Source organism: Ambystoma mexicanum, chromosome 9, assembly GCF_040938575.1.
Source record: "Ambystoma mexicanum isolate Mex_15411 chromosome 9, UKY_AmexF1_1, whole genome shotgun sequence".
In the NCBI taxonomy this organism is placed as follows: Eukaryota; Metazoa; Chordata; class Amphibia; order Caudata; family Ambystomatidae; genus Ambystoma; species Ambystoma mexicanum.
This window is the reverse complement of record NC_090931.1, coordinates 81,567,442-81,579,492: the sequence shown is the minus strand read 5'-3', so window position 1 is coordinate 81,579,492 and position 12,051 is coordinate 81,567,442. Positions and strand designations below refer to the sequence as shown.

Below are 12,051 nucleotides of genomic sequence, written 5' to 3'. Positions count from 1 at the left end.
AGCATACAAATGACACATCTCCCTAAAGCCAGTTGGATTATAGGGCAATCCTAATGGCATGCATGTCCTTGGTTAAAAAAAAAGGCTAGACCAAGGAACATTTGCAATTCGGTAATCACTGGTACCTTGTTGAAAGGTTTAAACACTCTGAAGAGGAAATATCAGCTTAATTCATTGAAGTCCATTCCAAAGAATCCTCTGTTTAAACCATCCTTTTGATATACAGATTTTGCACCTTGAGGGAGAGTGGGTGACACGTTTAAGGGAAAGGAGGTGCAATGGTTTAACCAGGGAGAGATTAATTTTGTGATTAATGAACTTGATTGCTTGCGTAATTTCCAGAATATGTACTGGGTGCTTCATGGAGAGTACAAATTGGGGGCAATCAGCAAACATACAGACCTGGTAAATGTGATACTCACATACTGGCCCATAAAAACAGATTTCCTTACTGTGTGATGTCCTTAGATGTTCTGTATCAAGGACTGAAATGGTGCTCTATGAACACTCGGCAAAGAAGGTTAAACAATGTTAAAAAATGTATATTTATTGCGATCCATAATCAGAACATACAAAAACAGAATAATTCTCCCAAACCAAGGGAGAGCATGGTAAAAACCGAGGCATGGATCAAAAACAAGGTATAGATTTTCTGATTAGATGGAAAGAAAGCAGTACAGGAAAGAGACAGTGAAGGAAGTGATAGAGAATAGAAGTAGGACCCACCCCTTGTTCCCTCCTCCCTCCTCCCTATGTGTCTCGAGTAAGTTCTCGTTCAATTTTTGGCTGGGACTCCTTGTGATCTCAACACTGGGTTTTCCCTCCTTTACCCACAAGCGCTAATTTTCCTCTGTTCGCAGCGCTTCATTTGATCTTAACATTGCACTGCTCTGTGGCATGCTGTGGCTGAGGTGGCTTGGGGTGGGTCCCTCTGGGATTCAGTCTTTGGTGCGGTTTTTACTGCTTCGAATGGGAATGAATGTTTCTTCCTAGAAGGGTGTGTTCATGGACGAGGCTGTTGCAGAGGCACTGTTTGCTTCCCAGAACTCTAAAAAAAAAAGGGGAGCCATGGCACATCGATGTGTGTGTTTCTACGAGCGTGGCTGTCAAGCTTTGCATTTCATAAATGTCTTTAGCTTTACACAGCCAGTCCTTCTTTGAGGGAAGGAGGGCCCCTTTCCACTGAATGGTTATACAGATGCGTGCTGTTACCAGCAGGTTTCTGGGCATATGGGGAAGGACCTGATGGTGATCCTCAACCTTCTCTAGACCAAACGGCACTAGAAGCGGGGTGAGTTCTCTGTGGATTCCTTCTATGTCATGGACCCAGCCTAGTATCTCCTTTCAGTAGGTCTGTGCTTTGGGGCAGTCCACCACTGATGCCAGTATGTGCTGATTTGCTTGCATCCTCTCCAGCAATAGGGACTGGTACCTGCATACATTTTAACTAAACGATGGGGTGTGAGGTACCATTAGGTAAGAATTCTGCAGTTGTTCATTTTATATTGAACATCTATCGACAATTTCCAAACTGCTCTGTATACTGCTTCCCACCCCTTCTGATTATTCTCCCACCCCAGAGCTCTCCCACCGGTTTTACGTGTAGGGAAAAGGCAGATGACCCCTTTCTAGTAGTGCTCTATACATCTTTGCAATCAGGCCCTAGGATCCTGTCTGCATGTTCAGAATGGTTTCAAAGGGAATGAGGGGACATGGTAGCTGTTTCTTTCATCTTGAATCTGTGAGGACCCCTTTCAATTGCAAGTATGGGAGCGGCTTGATTTTGAGGCCCTGCTGTGCTTGCTCCAACTCCTCCCTCGACAAGAAAATGCCCTCCTTCCACATCTGGCCCGCCCTGACCAGCCCCTGCTCATACTGCTGTTGAAAGCGGTTTGGGTCTATTAGGGGGTCTCTAATGGGGGGTGGGAGGAGCAGACACAGCTAAGGGGTGATGGCCAAGAAGTGACCCCTTCCAAACCAGTGATCCTCTCCCTCCAAATTGACCATAGTACTCCCAAGACCGGGTAATCACACGCCTTACGTGGGATAGATTTTTTGGGGGCCCACAGCCATTATCTTTTCCACTGTCACTAGGAAGATTTCTTATGCTCTTGATCTGTTTTCGGGTCCCAGACCCTTCTCTGGTGGTCAGCTGGTTTCTGTCTGCCAATGACATGAGGAAGATGATGCTGGAGGCATGACTGAGACTGGCTAGGCCCAGTAGTTGGTTCACTTTCACTGGTCCGAGGGAAAGCTGTTTGAGCATCAATCCCACCTGCTCCCTCATCCCCTCTGGGTCTCCCGTCTCTCCCTTTACCTTTGCTGGGGCTTCGGTACATCACTGGGACCGGGATCGGCTTATTTGGACTTTTTTCCTTTTCAGCATCTTCAGCGCAGTGTATCCCTGCACCGCTCAGCTTGCTTCCCTCTCTTGGTCGTGTACTCTGGTCTGCACCGACAGACCCTACAGAGTACTCCTACGGCTGCTCGCCGGCATTCTCTGCGTCTTCCTCCTGCTGGTCCGCCAGCAGAATTTGAATCTCCCGCATTGGAGATCTGCTACACATGCTTCCTCTGACTGCTGCGTTTGGCTCCACGGCTGGGCTTGACACATTGGATAGTCCCTTGTCTCTTTTTATACATTGTATCCAGTTCCTCCCATGCAGATTGAAAAAGTCCTTGTCTCTGTTAACTTAATCTTCATGCTGCCTCGGGGTCACCTCGTATAGGTGTTGGCATAGTCAATGATCTTCATGTCTCCTGTGCTCTTCCTCGTCCTAGTACTTTTGGCTTTATCTCCTATGTTACAACAATACATAGGTTTGCTTTCATTTTAGTGGTTCTAAACATTAGGGAGTGCTAGGGAATTTCTGGGATTAATTAGATTCAGTGGGGTGCACCACAGGTGATAGTCCTTTTCCCCAGAGGGGGGAGTCCCTCCCCATGAGGGCATCCCACATTAAACCACCTCTAGGGGATTTTTTTTCGGGTAGCCACCGCATTGCCCAATCCTCATGTGAAAGGGCCCCACCACCCCAGGAGGGGGGGGGGCAAGTGTCGACACCTTCTGAATCATCACATAACATCAAAGCCAGCCTTTGTAGTGTTCTGGAGGTATGTGCCAATGTTTACAATATTTGGGGTAGATACAGTAGGAGTACCCCTGCGGGACATCCTGCTGCAAGATACCAATACAAAATTCCAACTATCTGGCATTTTCCAATTCGCCCCATAATTTGCTGAAGTTTTTGGGGCAGTTCCTTGCCCTGTATGCCTGCCCCTCCAAAAACATGCATTTATTCACACCTTCTTTCGATACGTGTAACTCCATTTCAGGAGACCCACATTTCAATTCAAGATCCCTCTTGACTGTAGTGGCGGCCACATGGATGGACAGCTTTTTGTATCTTTTCTATTCCACATCCCTCACCATATGCCCAGCAATATCAACTTTGGCTTTACTTTGTGGGGGCGACCTAACACCTGGCTAAAGCTTAAACCTCTTTGCCTGTAGTTGTGGATTTTATCAAAACTCCACCAGGTATGGGGGGAAAAACGAACCCACATTTTGGACACAGAGGGCACTACTGGTTCGGGGCCCGTTCTATTTTGTACAGAAATTCCTTTGAAGCTTAACTTGAGTCTCCGGGGCTGGGTTGTGGATGCCAACTTCACTATGATCCTTCGGAGCCTCCTTCCAGTCTTCTCCGAACAGGGGACCAGATCTCCCTTCCATTTGGCCTGAAGACTCCCTAGTTGCAGCAATGGGCTAAAACTGCTCAGTAGTTTGGAGCTGGCCTTCTCCATTATGGAGCGTTTGGGGTACTGATTGCCAATCTATGCTAGTTTGTGAGTTTCCCCAACTTAAGGAGCTCAGTCAGCTACAATTTGGTGCCCTGTAACGTCTTTACAGGCTCATGTCACCTGCCCGTACTAATGCGTTAATCGTACCTTCAACAGCTGTCATATAATTTCTGCAATTGGGCCATGTTACCCATACAGTAACTTTCCAATCTGAGATGAGTGGCATCTAAACTACTATACAAACATTCAATAGCTACCCCTAGCCTCGATGCCCAGTAATAGCTCCTTATATCGGGAAGACCAATAACTCCCTCCTATGAATTGTCTGTAATACCACACAGGGCATCCCCAACCCCCTTTTTTTCCAATTCGCAAATATCTACCAGGTTGTTTTGCAGAACATATAGGTTTCTGGGGAGTGTAAGCAACTTAACTGATGCAGTATTCCCAACATATAGTGATATCAGTTTGAAAATGCCTAATGATTGGGCTTAAATACTCAAGAACATCCTGTGCAATAACCACTCTACGATCCAAGGTATTGCATCTTCCCCTCCTTGCACTGTAAGGAGAAAAGACCTGGCCAGTTAATCCTCAGCCCGCTGTAGGACCTAAACATCTGGAAAATATATAATGAAACCTGCATTCTTGTAATATTTTTACTTTTAATGTTGTCTTGTCTTTCTCCTGGTACTAATTTGTTCTTGAATATGTCCCACCAAGCTGGAAAAAGAACAAGAGCATGGTGAAGAGAATAACAAAACTATCTGCTTGGTGATTCAGTTACCCTTAGTCCTCTCTCCACCCTGCCACCAGGCCCTTGCCGTATGAATGGCCATGATGTCTGTAGTGTTGCATAAAAACCTTTGAGAACCTGAATTTAGGCATTGTTATGTGGGGGAATCGCCTTGTGTCGAGTGGGCCTGGCATGCAAAGGTAAAATAGGTACTGGCCCTTTATGACCTACAGATATTTTAGAATGCAAGGTTCCAGATTTGCAGGTCTTGCTAATGAAAATGGGATTGCCAACAAGGTGTGAAGAAGGAAGAGCAAGAACTAAGAGTAACAATCACCATGACAATATTACTCACATGTTATGGGTATAGCTGCTTTAAACACATCCTGTATCCCTTCTGCCCCAAGCCCTGTTCTGTGTATGGAAAAGCTTTGGGCATGATGACCCTTATTTCCTCAAAATGTCTCAATTGCGAAGTACTTAGTATAGGCATGTCTTTACCAAAAGGCGCTTGAAAGAATATCTGACTGTGGCCGAACTATGATACTAATGACGTAGGTTTACAATGAAAATCTGTGTAGCAAAGACCTGCACAACCTCGTAAATGCCGAACCTAACCAAGCTAGCGCTTTTCAAATACTTCCAACACTCCTCTCTCTTCACAGGTCGGAAGTAGAAGCGAGAAAGAAAAATTGGTACGTTGATGTTTGGCTGAAATGTTTTCTGCTGCTTAAATCCAAAACGCAAGAATTGGCTAATGTCAGAAACTACCGCCGAGCCTCGCTGCACCGAATGGCCGCAGAGCTGCTAGAACCGGGACAGTCATCTGAATCTGTATGATCATTCCTGGTGGTCCTCATGGTCCCGGCTCTTGCATTTCATTGGAAGAAATGGTGTAAACTTGAATGCACTGAGTTTCTGCGGAAGGAGACCTGCTCTTACCGAATAATGACATAGTAATTTATCTGTGCTATTGCAAATGTTTTCTCTTGGCTGTAGTTTCACTTCAATGCATTAGCACTTCCCAAACTCTGAAAAGAAAATGCTTATTTTTCGCTTCAATATTTTTTTTATCCTGGCCTTTTACATTTGCTGACTGTTTCTGTTTCTAAATGTGCCAGTTGCTTTTATAAACTATGTTTATAGTATTAAATACTCTCCCCAAAAGGATTCTCCTGGTGTATTGCTTGGGTTTACAATTCTGGTACAAATGAGTTATTTACACACCAAGAAGTTACTGAGGTGGGGGGGTCTTATCCCATCAGTCTGGGGATATTGAAGTCGGTAATAAATCATTCCCACGTACTCCTCTCACTATCTGTTCTCATTCCACTTTTTCGTACTCTCTCCTATGTGCCTGATTCCCTCCTCCACACTACTACACCCCCATTAACATTTCTTTCACATTCACTCCCTCATTACACTCTTTAATCTTACACGCACAAAGCAATACCACTTGCACTCACCAGCCAATACTACACCTGCTCTACAATCTGCCTTCATGTTTTTGTCCACTGTCCTCCCTCCTGCAGGTCCCTTGGTCTACCATCTCCTCTTCCTCTGACCTCATCTGAACAACCCATAACTTCCTATTTCCTGCAGGTTCTTTTGTCCTCCTCATGGTTGTCTGGCCTTGGCATATCTGGCCCCCTCTTCACCGCTTGGAGGGTATTAATGATGTAAAATGTTTTAAATAGCCTGTTAAGCCCTCCCCTTTTGTCCATGTGGAGCCTGCCATGTAGTAGAGATGGTAGTTCATGTTGTACAGTGTCCCAGTTCGTGTAAGGAGTCCTGGCTTCCCTCAAGGTGAGTACATCTTTGTGGGCAGGGGGAGGGGTGCTGAGAAGTGGTTTTAGTCCCTGGTGTCTTTGCAGAGGTTTCGCTTCTGTTAACGACTCCAGGCAGTGGTGTGTGGCATATCAGGCCATTGCCTAGGTAGAGCTAGGCGAAATTGTTAATTCCACCCCTGCATATCTAAAGGAGCGTGGAAAGTTTCTCATGACACTCCGCAAACCTACTACGAATCGAACAAAAACTGCACAAAGTTTCTCGTGTCGACACGCAAAACTAGCACAGATCTGGGAAAACCATGCAAGGTTTTTCGTTCCGCTGCAAAAAACTAGCACGGATCGAAAAAGAACTGCACAAAGTTTCTCGTGTTCATGCACGAAACTAACTTGGATAGAGGAAAAAAAAACATGCAAAGTTTCTCGTTTTGCTACACAAACCGACATGGGAACGAAAACCTGTGCGAAACTGCAAAAGAAGGGTGACATTTCAGTGGCAGCGGAACCGTAATGCTGATTTCGCAGAACTGGCGTAAGTGGATTCCAGTACGAATCCTGCACTTTTCACTTTGCGGGCAGAAAGTTTGCTCACCCCTATGCGTAGGGTCGCTGCTGTGTCTACCGATTTCCATTTCCATAATGGTCCAGCGCTTGGAGTACGGCGTGGGGCACTGATGGTTGTGCTTTCTCTGCTGATCTCTTTCCTTGGTTGCTTCATTGACTTTAGGTCTAGAACAGAAAGAGAGAACCTGGCGAGCATTTATAATCGGCATTGGGTGATGCAAATGGGTACTTCCCGTGTATAGGAAGGCACTTGGGGAAGTGACAGGAATGTGGCGCTCCTGACTGCCATCATCCCCCTCTGGGTTATTGATGGTGCATGCTTCCACCCTGGTAGTCCTCCTACCCCAGGCTGAGGGAGGTGGGGCCCCCATCTGCTCTTGGCAGGATCAGGTTACGCAGAGGCTCCAGGATTAGTCAAGATTGTGAGTTTGGTTTAATTGTGTTTCCCAATTATCAATATTAAGTATCATGAACGCACTGTTTTATAGTCTGCATCTCAGCCCTCACCCCCACTGTTCTCTAGTAACTGGCCCGTTGACTTGTTTCCAAGACACAGAATCTTAATCTTTTCACAAGTTAAAAAGCACATTTGGGATTAGTTAAGGTATGAAATAGACAGATTTCCCTCATGAACTCAACCACCTAATAATTAAATCCTTAATTGTTCAATGCACTGAAAATATCCAATGATCTAAACCAGTACTATACTTAGTGGGTCCAACACTTTCTTTGCAGGTATGTATGTAGGCAAATGTGTTCCATTTCTGGCACGTGCACTTTAGCGTTTATCCTGCCTTAGAGCAATATAATGAGTACTGTTGAGATGGAAAGCTTTACCACATCTTATTGGGGTGTGGAGTTTTATTTCTTCATATAGTAGATTCTTTCATAGTTGTACTAATCCATCACATCGCCCCTTGTGCCACCTGAATCGCTAGACGCAGCATGCCCTTCTCCTTCCCACCACCCCGAACAGATGCATGCCTCCACTGTGCCCCTCTGTATCCCACCCCTGCTGTATATCAGTTCAGTTGTTACTTATGTAAAGTGCTCCGTTATGTATATGTATTGTTGTATACCTCTGCAAAGTGCTCTGTTGCTTCTCAAAGTTAGGTCTGCACTCAAATACCATAATAATATTACTACTAATTATTCAAATGCATTCTGGAATTGTTTTACTTCAGGCGCTACAAATGTAAGCACATCAGAAGTAATGCCTTGGTAAATATGGCAAGCAGGCTCAGTTCTCCCAGGACAACCTTCGCTGGCTGAACATGCTATTCTATGAGTAGGCTGTTTTCAGGAACCTGAGCTCCTTATCACTGTGGGGTAGGCTGCTTCCAGAAACTGCAGCGCCTTATCACTGTGGGAAATATTCCTTCCGCAGCTGCTGTGCATTGTACTGGCTCCAGCCTTGCCAAGGCCAGCATCTGATAGCTGTCTGGTAGCAGGATGTGGGACGTGCGCCTTCTATGCTAAGTTAAGAGAGTTGATATGCTGCTAACATTGCTCCCAGCATTGCACCAAGGCACCTGCAAGGCCTCTTGAGTGGAAAGCCTATCCGACTCCTTACAGGCCTAATTATAACACTGATATCTAATTGCATACCACACTTTGCATTTTCTCTTATGTGTGAGAAGCCCGAATTACATGTGTTGGGAATTTGGGCCCAAGTCTTTTTTCTGACCTGTGGCAAATCTTGAATACGTTTAATCCTGTGTAGGAGTCGGGCAGTTGAATGGGAACCTCTTCATCTGTGTGTGCACGTGTATATATTTTATAACACTTCTGCAGTGCTGCCTTATCAAAAAACATAATTTGCTGCATTTTGTCATCATGCAACTGGGTTTTGTTGTAGAGATCTCATGGAATGAGCCCAACAGGAGCTGTATTAATAACCAAAACTAATATTTCATCTAATTGTTGGTGTGCTAAAACTATACAATGACTGCAAACATCTCTAGCAGCTTTAAAGAGTGTAGTGATATGTTTTATGAAGAGCACTGAAGCATTTCCCATGGCAAATGCCAATTGACAGTGAAAAGAAAATATCAAAGCCTCTGCACTTGCTCATGTTTTAGAGTGCACATGTATCAACTGTACCCAGTGTATCATGCACTGATGTAAAACTCTTTAGCACGCTCACTCTCTCACCCTCTGGGTACGTTTTCCAGAGACTCACATAATGTTTCTGAGAGCAACATGACCAGAGAAGGACCACAGATATTTGGATGGATGTGGTGTAGGTTTTTTGATGGTTAAAAATAGAATAAGAGCAGAAGCATCGCACCAGCCTGGTATCTGGAGACATACATTGTTGTGTGAAACCTTTATTTTATTCATTTATATACAGGAGGAGCAATGCTCTTTGACAGGAAGCGGTGAGCATCTTACAACGGGGTGAGTTAGAGTGACATTCTGACCAGTTTGGGGAGGGGAGTAAATGGAACAGTAACCGGGAACATACAAAATTGTACATACATAGATTAAGGACAATGAACATTGGACGTTTCTAAGTTCAGATAGGCAGTACGGCCAGCTATGCTCTGGATGTGACCATGATGGGTGAAGTGCTAGAGTGGAGGTTGACGGAGGTGAGGGACAGAGGCAGGTTAGAGGTGAGGGGAAAATTGTTAGCAGGCAGATGAGAGATGGGTTAAGTGGGTAACTTTGAGGAAAGGAGGTAGGCTTTTAGTTTGGTTTTGAACAAATCTGTGTGGAGTGTTTCTTGGATGTCTGGTGGAAGAGAATTCCATGCAAGTGGAGCAAGTAGAAATAAGGAGCGGAAGTAAGGGGAAACACAGGGAGGGCCACAAGGGTAGTCGAGGCAGAACGGAGATTACGAGAAGGCTTGTAGAGTTGGATGGAGAATATATATACAGTGGTGCCTTAGCATGGATAGATTTGTGCACCAGGAGAAGAAATGTAAATCTTGCACTGTTTTGCATAGTCAGCCATCGAGCCCTGGTGATGGTACGAAGAAGTACGTGTGAAGTGAGGGGGTTCAAAGTTTTGGTAACAAAGTTAATGATCTTGTCAAGAGGACAGAAAGCATAGTTGGGGAGACCAAAGAGTATGGTGGCACATTAGTCCAGTTTAGAGAAGACCAGAGTGGTTGAATAATGCTTGGCAGTGTTGAAAGGAAAGAGGTGCTTGATCTTCCTTATATTGTGGAGGTGGGGGCGAGCTGCTGTTCCTGTTTTGGAGATGAAAGTTGTGAAGGTGTGAGAAGGATCACAGATGATGCCAATGTTTCTAGCTGAAGAAGAGTAGGAGAGTGTTGGTAGGAACCATATAAGCAGAGGAATAGATGAGAGCAAGCTTTTTGCAGGGAAGAAGTGCACCTCTGTTTTGGTAGAGTTTAACATCAGAGTGAGAAGCCATCCAATATTAAATGTTGAAAATTGTTGGAAATGTGATAGAAAGAACAGAGGAGAGATCAGGAAAGAGAAGATTTGGGTAATGTCTGTAAGAATTAGTATGAGAACCAAAAGGAGGAGATTAGTGCCCCAAGAGCAGAGATGTATATTGTAAAGAGGAGCAAACCCAAGGCTGAGCCTTGTGGAACACCAACAGTTTGAGGAGTGACTTGAGAGGTGGTGTTGCTCCAGGAGACAGAGGACCTCATTACGAGATTGGTGGTAGTCATGGCGCTATTTGCACCATGACTGCCACCAATAACGTGTCCGGCACTGGTCTCGTTCAATGGGGACTTACCGGTGTAGTCCGACCTTTGCGGGACCTGTAAGTCCCCATTGAAAAAGCCATTCCCCATTCCCATTTTAGCCCCAATAAGGCTCAATGGTAATGGGGAAGGCGCTAATAACGGTGCCGCAAATTGCGGTACCGTTATTGGCTCTGAATTCCCTTAACGGGTCCCGTCCATAATGCCTGGTCGGTGCCCGGTATCCCTTACTGCCCCACTTGGAATGAGGCCCAGAGAATTGGTGAGGTGGAAGGTAGGATTCCATGCAGGTGAGAGTCAATCACAAATCCCAAGAAGAAAGAGTATTAAGAGTATTAAAGGGATTGGAGTGTCAAAGGCAGCAAGACAGGCCCAGAAGAATTAGGATAGAGGATAGGTTGGAGTGCTTAGCAGAGGTAATGAAGTTGGACACGGAGGAGAACGAGGAGGACGTAAATAGCCTGCGAGAAGGGTGTTGGCATTCTTACAGACTTTATATGGGCCCAGAGGGCCAAGCTGCACGGCCTACAAATGTTTTTCTTTTTTTATTCGTATTTGTGCACACTAGAACTAATGCACATTATTATCAGAGTGACCAGAAAACTAGTGGCCAGTGTGCAAAATTGAAAGTTGTTTTTATGCGCACTGTGTTGTATTGGACCTTTCCCCATCTGTATGGCCTCAAAGTGCTTTGTGGTAGGAATGCCTTCGGGAACTGAAATCCAGGTATGTTAAAGTTCTCAGAGGAAGATTAAGATGTTTTGTGCATTTGGCCAAGACTAAGACTTAGTAGGGCTGGCTAGCTCCAGTAAGCAACCCCAGAGGCCATGCATGTGGACGGATGCGGAGGGAGGTCACGACCGAGCATTTGTGCAGGAGACTTGATATGTACGCAGCTAGACCGAAATTTGGCACAGGCTGTATTATAATGCCAGAGGTGTTGAGGCAAGTCCAGAGTTTCAGTGCAAAGTGAATTACTCCTACGTCCCGTCCCCTTTCCTCCATACTTGTGGGACATCTCTCCGTCCTGTGGGACGGGACCGGAGCACTTTGTAAAAAGCATCCACATTTTTCCAAAAATGTGTCCTTCCTCTCTTTCCTGCGCGGGTCCCGGCACACGGCCGTAACCCCGCCCACCTTGGCACCGCCCCGCGCATCGCCCCTCAGTCTTTTTCTCTGCTCCATCGGGGCCGGACGCACTTGCATCCTCGGAAGACTTTCTCCCTGTTTTCCTCTCTGGCTCTCGGTAGCGTTCGTCTTCTGGTCTGTCTAAGTCTTTTAAATTAGACTTTCCAGACTGTTCTTCGTCGCTTCGCAAGGGCGGATCCCCATCCTCTTAGTTTAGAGTGTTTGGGTCCGGAACGCCGTTGGGACTCCTGTTTTTACTGTGACTCCCTTTCGGTCCGGGCTCTTCAACGTTGGTTGGAACGGTGGGAGGAGGTTTTCCGACGCACTCCCCCATCTCGTTTTCAGGC

The 12,051-nt window shown here is 45.6% G+C and overlaps 1 protein-coding gene across 3 annotated transcripts in view; it reads left to right on the top strand.

Moving 5' to 3' along the window:
* Nucleotides 1-12,051, top strand: part of FAM118B (family with sequence similarity 118 member B) — a 499,459-nt gene that overhangs the window by 294,641 nt on the left and 192,767 nt on the right. For 2 of the 3 annotated variants that reach the window (XR_011274526.1, XM_069614207.1), the window contains exon 3: nt 5,206-5,235. The exons of the other annotated variant lie outside the window; for it this stretch is intronic. Coding sequence is in view for 1 of the 2 variants with exons in the window: in XM_069614207.1 (XP_069470308.1) it covers nt 5,206-5,235 (30 nt within the window). In the remaining variant the exon portion in view is untranslated. The remainder of the gene's footprint in view (nt 1-5,205; nt 5,236-12,051) is intronic. 3 annotated transcript variants of the gene reach the window in all.